This window comes from Miscanthus floridulus, chromosome 6 (genome assembly GCF_019320115.1).
Source record: "Miscanthus floridulus cultivar M001 chromosome 6, ASM1932011v1, whole genome shotgun sequence".
NCBI classification, from domain to species: domain Eukaryota; kingdom Viridiplantae; phylum Streptophyta; class Magnoliopsida; order Poales; family Poaceae; genus Miscanthus; species Miscanthus floridulus.
In genome coordinates this window covers 121982364-121994516 of record NC_089585.1, presented here as the reverse complement: position 1 = coordinate 121994516, position 12153 = coordinate 121982364, and the positions used below count along the sequence as shown (strand labels likewise).

At 46.4% G+C, this 12153-nt stretch overlaps 1 protein-coding gene and 1 non-coding gene across 2 annotated transcripts; both read left to right on the top strand.

The window, feature by feature from the left end:
• The first annotated feature begins 5650 nt into the window (after positions 1 to 5650).
• LOC136462170 (small nucleolar RNA R71) lies at positions 5651 to 5759 on the top strand. The gene has a single exon (XR_010760688.1). It is a non-coding gene; the product is annotated as a small nucleolar RNA R71 (small nucleolar RNA).
• A 4835-nt stretch (positions 5760 to 10594) lies between these two features.
• Positions 10595 to 11729, top strand: LOC136459391 (osmotin-like protein). The gene has a single exon (XM_066459257.1). It carries the CDS (start codon positions 10652 to 10654, stop codon positions 11402 to 11404), a length of 753 nt encoding a protein of 250 aa, XP_066315354.1. The 5' UTR covers positions 10595 to 10651; the 3' UTR covers positions 11405 to 11729.
• The last annotated feature ends 424 nt before the right edge of the window (positions 11730 to 12153 follow it).

Sequence of the window (12153 nt, the reverse complement as noted above, 5' to 3'; positions counted from 1 at the left end):
ATCACCCACAACCGCTCACAATGTGAGTTGGGTCATCCACAAGCTCTCCGGATGATCACCAAGCTCCCAACCACCACCAAGCCATCTAGGTGATGGTGATCACCTAGAGTAACAAGCATGAACTCTCACTTGACCATGACAAGCCTAATGAGAAGGTGGATGCACACTTTGCTACTCTTGATCTTCACTAATGAGGGCTCTCTTTGGGATTCTCAAATCTCAATCACCTTACTAGGGCCTTGCTCTTCTTGACACTCTCTAAGGTGTTTCTTAGCTGTTGGAATGAGTAAAAGTAGCCCCACACACGAGTGGAGGTGGTATTTATAACACCGGCTAAAAAACGAACCGTTATGTGCCTCTACGGGGTGACCAGACGCTCCGGTCATATTGACCGGACGCTCCGGTCAGTATACCCTGAACTCCAGTGTTTACAGTGTGACCGAACACTGGCAGTGTCCGGTCAGCACTGACCGGACACGTCCGGTCATGATTTTCCCTCTCTAGAACCTTACTGGAGTCGACCGGACACTACCTCTCAACGTCCGGTCACTTGACCTCTCAGCGTCCGGTCAAACCGAACGTAATCACCTTGGTCAAATGAACTGACCGGACCTTGAGCCAACGTCTGGTCACACCGGAGCCAGCATCCGGTCAATATTTGACCCTCCATTCACTTCCAACTCTCGATCATATGTGAATGAAGTTTGCTCCATTGGATCAAAGGGCTGTTGTGGAGCTACCTAGTGCTAGTTTTGACAAGTGTGCACCACACCTAACTCACTAGACTCACCCAGGTCAAGCTACCCATCCATACCCCCCTTAATAGTACGGCCAAAGGAAAAAACAAAGTCCTAAACTACTCTAAGTGTCTATCTAACTCCAATCGACACTTAGAACTAGTCCATCCTTAACCTTGTCGTCCATCCTTTGAAAACCAAAATGATTTCCATTGTAGGGGCATGACCACCTCGATTGCCAAATCGATCTCCACTACCATGACCTAACTTAATTGCCTCTACAAAACATACGTTAGTCATAGTAATCTTGTATTGTCATTAATCACCAAAACCCTACTAGGGGCCTAGATGCTTTCAACGTCGCGTGGCCAATGGGGCTCAGCTTGGTTACACTGTTTTCCCTATCCGTGTCGATTGAGGACCGTTCGTTGCTATAGATGGTAGTCAGGTCATGGACTTTTTATCCTGAGCACATACTTGCTTATGAGAGCAGGAAGGATCATTACGCTCTTGTCATGGGTTCTGGCTCTTTTTGGACCGACTGATTGGAGGTGGGGAAAGGTGAAGGTCTAAGCACCATGTTGAGACCAGGTCTCAAGTGTGGGGGCTTGAAGTCCAAGTTTGGATGGGGACCTGAACCTCTCGATAGGAGTGGATTGGGTTAGTCTTGTTTGTGCCTAGGGTACAAACGGGGTGTGTGTTTTGGGGTACCCAACTGGGATACATTGGTTCGTGAATCATCGTTACCATGAGACGGTATGACTTGGCTATGGTCTAGCACCATAGTAAGAACTGGAATATGAAAGATGGTATATTGGTTCTGATTGCTTAACCCTTGCTTAAAAGTAGAACATGTGCTTACCTAGAATGGTTAGTTAATGAAGTAATCATGACTGCTAATTAAACTTGATCTTAAGGACATACTTCTAGTAATGCTTTTCAAAAATAAAAAGAAAATAACAAACACATATTGCCTATCATACCCCTTAGAGTCGGGAAACTATTCCCACTAGTCAGGTAAGTCTTGTGAGTATATTGTGTACTCAGATTTTATTTTACCCTGTTGCAGGTGCAGCTTGAGGAGTAGCTCTTGTGTCGAGGATTCATCTAGTGGGCATAGATGGATCCTTGTATCATTTCCGCTATATGTTTATTTTCATTCTGCTATTTAATTATCATACTCTGAACCCTGGTATTGTAATAAATAATTTCTAAGAACTCTTGTTGTATGAACTGGACTAAGTATTGTAAGCTCGTACTCATTATTGGATTTTGGAGGTAAAACGTGGATTGATTCGAGTTCTCCCGTGGGGTGTGCTTGATGGAACTGTTCGATATAGCTAACTTTCGGGGTGCTTAGTGTCTAGTGGAAGACGAGAGCTTTCGAAAGCGTGTTATTTCGGGCGGTTCTGCTGCCACAGGTGGTATCAGAGCCAATAATGAGTCTACGAGTTTAAAAACTCTTTTTAAAACCTAAAATTTGACCAAGAGCTTTGCAAAAAATAGCATGCGATATATTATGTAAATAAGTATAAGCCCTAGTAATATGGTCTATCTAGGATAGTGGCACTGGTTTTATCTAATCAATCTTCTGTAGGTACACTAACTTACGCCTGCATCCGGCCCCTCCACTGCCTCCACCCCGCTGCTCCCCACCACACGCACCGCTGCTAGAGAAGGAGGAGAGGGAGCTGATGGAGAGGAAGGAGAGGGAGTCGCTAGTGAGAGGGAGGAGAGGGAGTCGCCAGTGAGAGGAAAGGGAGCCTGCGTCGGGATGGAGAGGGGCGGTGGTGTCGGGCTCGGGGATGAGAGAGTCGACAAGATGTGGAGGGGATGGGGGCGGCTAGGAGTGGGAGGGGCATGAGTGGGAGTGGAGATAGGTTAACCTAAGTCTGGTTTATATATAAGCCCGATAGGAGGATAGATATGGGCTTTTGCCTGGGCTTCGAGCTGGGCTTGTATTTTTGGAGGCGGGCCTTATTGTGTGCCCACCTCCTAAAAAAGATTTATGGAGGCGAGCACCTTAAAGCGACCGCCTCCATAAATAGCCCATTTTTGGAGGCAGTTGTCTTAAGGCGCCCGCCTCTATAAATCGATTTTAAGAGGCGGTTGGATTTTGATCGCTTCCGTTAGCTGATTTTACAAGGCGGGCAAACGTGACTGCCTCGGTAAATAAATGTGACCACCTCCGTTAATAGCCTAACATTTTTGGAGGCAGTTAGATTTTGTGCCTGCCTCCGTTAATGTTTGGGCACTGTCACCTAAAATCATTTCTGTAGTAGTGCGGGTCGGGCTCCTAGCTCCGTGTAACATCCTAGATGTTTAGAAGCAAATAAAACTTGATCATGATCATCATCTTGCATAATGATCAAGCATTGTGTCATTTATGCAATCTATGTTTCAATTATAGCATACATATATTGCATATATGATGTTTCATATGTGGCATGAAATGTTAGTAATAATAACAATGTGGTTTTATATATGTAAATTTGCTTAAACAAGTAAAATTTTGTTAAAATAAACTTTGTAGTGCATAGTGTGTACTTTAATGTGGGATCACAAGTTGATGATGGTTACAAGTCAAATATGTTTAAAATTGAGCCAAAGATTGGATTCAATGTTGAATTTCATACTTAGCAAAAATTTGCCTAAGTCCCTAAAGACCAGTTAATAAGTTCAATCTTTGGAGATTTATTAAATAAATTTTCATGGATAAAATTTGTCCAAATGTTGTTCCATTTCTTGGTATGATGTTTGAGCTATGGTAATGAGCAATTGGTTGTTTTGTTAGATCACTGCTTAATCAAAAACTATTTTGCAAGGAACCTTGAACTGAATTCAGTTTCAAGTTCATGTTTTCATCACTCTTAATCTCACGATCTGTTGATCCTTTGGTATTGTGCCCTTAATAAAAGTTGGAGATCTCTAGTAGAGGAACAACTTTTGTCAAAGGAAATTATCAAGTTTCTGCACAAAATTGGGAGATCAAGAGGGAGGAAGTGGCGCTGTCAGTCGCTACAGTGCGCCGTCGAAGCTGCTTGCCGCCGATGCGCCGCCCCTATTTGCTGCTGTAACGCATGTGGACATGCAGCTGCTGGCACATCTAGAAGTGCCGTCCTCGCCCTCTTAAGCGCCCAATGCCGACTCTCCTCCTCTTTTCCCTTTCTCTGCTCGCCATCGGCGAACTTGATACGCTAGCAAAATTCATCGCCGCCACAGCAGCTCCACCCAATTCCTCTTGTAGACTAGTTTGCCATATCCTTACGAACAGATTGAGCTTGCTTGGGCTCTCTCTCCACCAGGCTCACCTGTGCGTCGCCTTCTTCTCCATGGCGACCCATCATGGCCGTCGGAGCCACCTCGCCATAGTCAGGCTCCTCCAGAGCAGCTCCCACCCCCTACTTTATTATTTTGGCTTACTTGAGATGTCCTGATGCTCATAGCCCTTTTGGTTTTGCTAGATGTGCATCAGAGCCATTGGAACACCACCTTCGATGCCGGTTCGCGTTGCCGTTCTCACCATCGACACCGGTAGCCGCTTTGGCTCCACCTCTGCTCCAACCGGGGGCGCTCTCAAGTCACGGTGAGCACCTACAATGCATAGCCACCCTTATCTACACCGATTAGGGCTAGGTTTGGCCGGAATGCCGCTGCACCAGTGTGCTCTGCCTAGCAGTGCCGCCATGGCCGCGGGCAAAGCTCGCTGCTAGTCCTAATCCGCCCAATCAACCCCTTGGCGGGTTTGCGAGGTCAAGTGGAACACGTCGGAGTAGTTCCCACCACTGGTGATCTCACTGTTGGTTGCCTCCACAGCGTCGACACGCCGTCGTGTCGCTAGTGCTGCTGTCCGTGTGGCCACGCCTCCTTGGGGCATCGCGGGGCACGCCGTGGACACCAACGGGTGCGCATAGGCCCGATCTTACCCTAGCACAACCTCTTGCCTTCGATGATAATCCCAGTCGATCGAAATCACCTGTGCCGAGCTTAGACGTGATGTTGACACTTGCTCCGAAGTCACAGATAGCTTCTTGAAAAATATGAGGTCCAATGGCGATGGGGATGACAAGTCTCCTTGGATCACCTTTCTTGTTAGGCAAGGTGTAATCTATCCACCTTCCCACCATTGGTTCCGTATAGTAGTAAGATGCATTGTGAATATCAACAAGATTTATAGTTTCTAAATCTTCCGGCTTCCCTGGAATCTTACCTTTGTTGGATGGAGGAACAGCAGCCGCCAGCTGAGCTATTTGTGATTCTATCATTTTATTAAAGCTATGCTGGTTCTTAATGGCAGAAGCAAAGCTATTCATTCTATTATTTATGTTTTCTAATATTTTATCATTAGTAGCTACCCTCTTAGATAATCTTCCATAAGTCTAGATTGGCCAGCAATTAATTCTCTCAAGGGTGGCTGATTGAAATTATTATAATTGTTTCCTTGAGGGTTACCTTGGTAGTTACCTTGGTAGTTCAGCCTCTGTTGTTGGTTCCATCCTTGGTTCTGTTGAGGATGATAGTAGTTGTTGTTGTTGACAAAGTTCATATCCTCTTGGGTTTCAGGACAGCTATTCCCTTGTCTAGTGTTTCCACATACTTCACATGTCATGCGGGAATCATGAATGTGCATGACTTTTTGCTTCTCATTAGCTCGATCTTCGAGCTTCTTTATCAGTAGGTCCATCTTGGTAGATAGCATATCTACTTTCCTTAGTTGATGCATACCTTCACCTTTCTTGTGGGTCTAAACACGTTCTTTATTCCAGCCTTGGTTGGAGGCCATCTTCTCCACAAGAGTGGCCACAGCTGGAAGTGTAAATAACAAGAATGCACCTCCAGCAGCAGCATCCATGGTCTTACAGGTACTGTTCATCAACCTATGGTAGAACGTCTGCATGAGTAGCCAATTCTCTATCCCATGATGAGGACATTCTAATATATAGTCTTGAAAGCATTCCCATGCCTCAGGGATAGATTCATCATATTGCTGCTGAAAACTTGAAATTCTCCCATGCAGAGCATTGGTCTTGCCCGTGGGAAAGAACTTTGCTAGGAAGGCAGTGGAGTAATTATCCTATGTAGTGTTTCTATCTTTGTTGGCGTAGAACCGCTGCTTCGCCTTCCCCAAAAGTGAAAATGGGAAGAGACAAAGTAGTATGGCGTCCTTGCTTACTCCCTTGATGGTGAAAGTGCTACAGATCTCTAGAAAGTGTTGAAGATGTGCACTCGCATCTTCATGTGCCTTTCCACAAAATTGGCTCACTTGCGCCATATTGATGAGAGCCGGCTTGAGCTCGAATCCATTGTCTCCCACATTAACTACGGGTCTAGTCTGGATGTTGACAGTGGTTGGAGCAGAGAATTCATGGAGAGTCCTGTTAACCTTGGCTTCAAATTCTAGTGTTAAGCTTCGCCTTATATGGTTGTTTTTCAACTCTAAGGCTAAAACTTTCTTTGAGTTTAGCCTTAGTCCTCTTAAGTAGTGCTTCTGGATTGTCAATGTAGCTTGTCGAAAGGTCAAAATTGGTCATACATTACCCTACATAAGATTCACAAGTAGACAAAACAAGGGTAAGCCTGTTTGAGCAGAGGCCAATGGTTATTTCGATCACATAAATAAGTATAAGTTTATCAATACTTCCTTTGTCTAGCAACCTTCCCCGGCAATGGCGCCAGAAATGCTTGTTGGTATTTATTAACTTGTCACTTGTTTTAATAGCCACCTATTAATTACCTACATCCCCTAACATTACTTTACTAGGTTGTCATTCATAGTGATGGTGCCAGAGATGCTTGTTGGTGCTGTCTAGCATCACTACTAGAATGATACTAAGTAGTTCTTTATCATCTTATGTGACTAGAAAGAATATATAGATATGGATGAAAAAGGATCTGTAAGCGCACAGATAATATACCATTGTAGCACTTCACCCGAGAATATTCTAGGTATCGTTATTTATATTTTTACCACAGGGAAGGTCTAGCATGGATAAGTATTGATAACTTATACTATTGATGGAGAAGTAAACCATCACCAATATTATACTCATAACAGGGGTAAGTCATAGGATAAGATATATATATATAATAAGTATTGATCAATGATAATGATAAATCACTCAGAGTACTCATTTCTATGGCATTAGCATGGTCAGGTAGAATATTAGAGAAATAATTCCTAAGTCATCCTTAATTACAAGTCAAAGCATACATTGATTAGTGCAATTACACCTAGCAATCATGGCTAAGATCATCTTTATATCTACATATAAGGGATATTACTAGGAAAGAATAAGAACAGAGCTTATCTTCCTTCGTAATCAGATCCTACGTGCTACCTACATCGGGGAGTGGACTACAAAGGACTCAACGGGAGTGTCACATCCGCGATCTACCACATGACCTAGAATATAGGGTGTATTCGTAGGTAAACAATGTATAAGCACCACACTTACACAATGTCGACCACCCACTCATGGTACCTTAGAGTGAGTGCTATACGAACTTATGCAAGAACATGATGATAATCCAACTATACTAAGCATATAATCAAAGTAGACAATAAACATTATAACGAAGAACATGAATACTAATGTTGTCATAACAATTGTAGCAAGCATATAAAAATAATAGAGATACAAAAGAGAGAGGGGGTACAAAGATTATATCGAACCATGCTCTTGACACAATCGGGAATCTAAGCGAAGCCTGCTTGTCTCCCTCTAGACCTAGCCTAACTAGCTATGCCCTAGAATATGCTGGACCTATGAGGATGATTAGGGTTTCTATCTTCTCAAATGACTTGATGCCTTTAGGGGGGAAGGGGCTGATATATATAGGTCAAAGCGTCCAACGTGAGCCCTTAGATCAAATCGACATAAGGAACGATGTAGATGCAACCTAGGAGGCGGTGGAGAACCGACATTGCAACGCGGAGGCTAGCAGGTGGGCCTAGGGGCCAGGCGACCTACAGGTGGGGCTGGCTGGCCCCACCTGGCAGCCTCTGCCTCTCTGCCTCTGTGTGGAGTCCTCTTGAGTCTTCTAGAGTCTTCTGGTGTCTGTTTCGCTGCGGATAAGCGCGATTAAATCTGACATGTAGGTCAACCTTGATGGTTTTCTGGATAAACCCTGTAGAAATCATAGATTCACCAAAACTCATAGAATTTGTTAGTTTAAACCCCTAGACCTTTGTTGGTGATCTCAATTGTGCCCTTATATATGTTTTATTGATGGTTTATAATGGTTGTTAACCACCGTCAATAGTTGCTTATGCATGTCCTCTCTTTGTAGTCTTAGTTGGTAATTGTTTATGCTAAGTGAACCCTAGCAGTCCTAGCCCTCTTTTGTAATGTGATTTGTGTTGCTTTCTTGTTAAACACATAATCAACTTGTTAACCAAATAATTAAGATGCTTTGTGAAGCGTAACCCTAGTTGTACCGTGAAGGAAAGTTGTACTCAACTTTCTTCGGTTAGTTTAGTTCTATTCTGCCTTTGTGTGTCTTTCATCATACATCATGGCATGCATTTCATCATGTTAAACACGCATCATTTATTACGTGTAGTGCATACAAGAGTGACAAGGCCCGTGTTGATGAAGTTTCGGAGGAGGTCCACCACCCGTGGTGTTGGTTCGTAGTCTAACTCCTTTGATCCACCGTGGAATCTAACCTTCTTTGCAATGCATGCAAGCCCCGGAGCATAAACCCTTCTCTAGCATTTACTAATCTTTATTACACTTTAAGTCTTGTGAGATGTGCATTAAGTAATTAGAAGTTGTTCGAATACCGTTGATGCATGATTACCTTGATATTTAGGTATCCATAGTTCTACCCTGTTAGAATGAATAGGACGATATCTTTAAATGCTTAGTAATGTTAGACTTCGGTAGAAGTCGAATGATGGTTTCATCGTTCGTGAGAAATAGGTTTACCTCGGCTCTGCTTTTGGGTCATGTGAATATCATGATAATGATAATGCTAATTGAGATCGGGCGGGACTTGGTCTTACGAGTTCTTGGGCAGATAGGTTCACCTGGTTGTGCTCGTCCCGTCTATGTCGATTGAGGACCGTACCGTTGTAGGCCACCGTGTGGTCGAGACCTTGTAGTACTGGCCACATACTCCGGTAAGCCTAATGCATTGGCTATTCCATTATGTGAAAAGACAACTACGCACTGGGCGAGGAAGATGGTGAGAGTAGCGTGTACATATCCTGTGGATCCACCAGGAGTGGCATAGGGAGGTGGAGTACTGTGCTCTCGGGTAGCGCAGACCGGTTCACGTTTTGAAGGGTCCAAGTGAAGGTTGATATATAAAATTCCGAAACCAGGACCTGCATATGTCGAGTGGTAAGGAAACCCCAGCTAGGCCTAATCGATTCGAATCGTTGTGCTCCTCGGTTATGGAGACTCGATCCTCTGACTTGCATCGTAGTTAATCAATGAAATATGATTACTTATGGTTACAAGATGATTTAAGATGAGTTGAGATGCTTAAAGAAGTGATTGAGCTAGATCAGGTGCAAACTGGATATTACTAATGACACAATACATAGCTAAAACATTGAAAGTAAGGATCCACTTGTAGTAAGATTTTTTGTAAAAGTTATTCTTGCTTCATTCTTTCCTTTAAGCCTGCATACTCTTGGAGTATTTTCTTTTAGTCGGATAAGACTTGTTGAATACCCTCAAGTACTCAGGGTTTGTTAACCCCTGTTGCAAGTTCTGACTTGTGCTGCTAATCGAGGTCATGTCAGTAGGCTCGACATGATCTGACGTTCTCTTCTACCCTAGGTGCTTCATCTAAGTTGCTTCTATAGATCTACTTACCTTTTAGAACTTAAGTTGAGTTTCTACCTGAACATGTTTTGTAAACTAATATTATAAGTCTTCCACGCTCCAATATATGATATTTTTGTAACAAATGTTGTAATGTTGTGGTAACTCCATGTTGATCCTGTATGAGTTGTAAAATGTGGATGATTCGGGGTTCCCCGAGGACTCCCGACAGACTATCGGAGTTATCCGGCTCTCGTGTGCAGGAGTCAGAAGTCTTTAGGACAATGACATGTGCATGTGGGCCATATAATTTAGGTGGTTCTGTCACTCCGGTAGAGGCACAGGTCGGCCTCGAGGGCGGGGAGTGGAGGGGAGGTGGATGACAAGGGCGAGGTGGTGGGGGAGGAGGTGGCGGGGGGCGCCGACGACTGGGAGGTGGCCGGCGCCGCCGCCGGCGGCTAGGTCAGGCTAGGGTTCTATTGGGGTAGGCTTAATGGAGCTTGCAGGTTGGTCCTAGAGTTGGGAGGAGAGAGAATGTGGATGAGGAGGGGAAGGAGAAGGTGCATGGGGAGGAGGGGGCGGGGGGCGCCGGCGACGGTGGCGGTGGCGTGATCAGGACCCTCAGGGTGTGGGTCGGGGTCGGGGGTGCGGGTCACTCCGTGGAAATATTTGTCAAATAATATAGTGTGATAGTAAAAGGACAAATAGCCTTGACAGCAAACATGGAATAGATGTGACTGAGTCAATCTAGGACTGATATTTTTTTTCCCCTGTGACCAAAGTGTTCGCGTACATCTTGAATTCTGGATGTAATTTCAGCCAGAATGGTGACACGACTACCGCGAGAATCGTCTAGGCATACCGAACATTCGTGTACCTGCGCTGAAGGGCAGCTGCGTTTATCCTCTGATGGGAAGCTGTGGGTGGAAGCTCCGAGGCTGAAGCGAGAGGTGTGTTGTTGAAGGGCAACTGCTTGCAAAAATGCAAAAGCAACCGATGCATCGAGAGTTCCAGACACGGACAAGCCCGCACCAGTTCGCCGCAGCTCGAGCCAAACAAAACCCACGACGCCCACTGGACCAACAACCCCCACGTCCTATAAAACCACCCCACCTGCTCAAGAACAAGAACCCAACCATGGCTTCTCCCAAGCTCCTCCTGCTCGCCACCTCGCTCCTGAGCTGCGGCCTCCTGGTGGCCGCCGACTACGCCCCAATGACCCTGACCGTGGTGAACAACTGCCCCTACCCGGTGTGGCCGGGCATCCAGGCCAACTCCGGCCACGACGTCCTGGAGGGCGGTGGCTTCTTCCTCCCGCCGCTCTCCCACAAGTCCTTCCCGGCGCCGGCCCTCCCCTGGTCGGGCCGCATCTGGGCGCGCACGGGCTGCGCGGGCGCCGGCGCGCAGCTCCACTGCGCCACGGGCGACTGCGGCGGGCGGCTGCAGTGCGGCGGGCTCGGCGGCGCGGCGCCCGCGACGCTGGCGCAGGTGAACCTCCACCACGGCGGCAACGGCAAGGACCAGACCTCGTACGGGGTGAGCGTGGTGGACGGCTTCAACGTGGGCCTGTCCGTGACCCCGCACGAGGGCCGGGGCAACTGCCCCGTCCTCGCCTGCCGCAAGAACCTCACCGAGACCTGCCCCGGCGAGCTGCAGCTGCGGTCCCCGGCGGGGAGCGTCCTCGCGTGCAAGAGCGGCTGCGAGGCCTTCCGCACCGACGAGCTGTGCTGCCGCAACATGTACAACAGCCCGCGCACCTGCCGCTCGTCCAAGTACTCGGAGTTCTTCAAGCGCGAGTGCCCGCAGGCCTTCACCTACGCGCACGACAGCCCCTCCCTCACCCACGAGTGCGCCGCGCCGCGCGAGCTCAAGGTCATCTTCTGCCACTAGAGCTCAGAGCTCGGAGATCGGAGGGGTGGGCGCGCGCCCGTGCGCCGTCGCCGTCGACAAGTGTCGCTACTCGCTAGTACTAGTAGTAGGATTTCCGTGTTGTCTAGTGTGTGCGCTTCTGTGCTGTAATAGCTATGGGCCTATGGGCTGTGCTGTGTTCTTCTGTGGGCTGTAGGTACTGGGCTACTGGCCGTTGGATGTACGTACTCCGTATGCGTTCTGGCTGCAGGCCTGATGTGATGCTGTTGCTGCTTACAATTTGCAGTCTGAAATAAAACTTGTAGATTCAAGATAATATAATAGAAAGAATCTAAAGTGCGGTAGAAAGACACTTTATGATTCCAACCAGACCCTTTCATTTAAGGCTTGATTTTTTATTTTCTTTAAGTTCGATGAGCAATGATCGTTCGCGCATGTTCAAATGTTGAATCACTTGCTAAACTCCGTAAATCATACTACTACAGTAGAACAAAGAACTCCGACCGAGTACATTCATTGCGCCTTCGATGAATTCTGCAGTCTGCACCTTCTCTACTCTACTCATGAACTGCGCCCATGGCCCATGGGTAACTCGTAACTTGAGTGCTTTTTTTTTCTCTCTTGGCTCTTTTCGCTGTTCGGCCCTCGATGGCTCGATCTCGATGCAATATTTCTGCATCTTGGTGAGTGGTGAGTGGTGCCGCCTTGTCCCTTCCCCATTCCAATTTTTTGCAGCTTTTTCTCTGCCTTTTTTTTATCATGGGATCCAG

What these genes read in the sequence shown, in the direction of transcription:
- LOC136459391 (XM_066459257.1), top strand. Translation starts at nt 10,652, where the DNA reads ATGGCTTCTCCCAAGCTCCTCCTGCTCGCCACCTCGCTCCTGAGCTGC.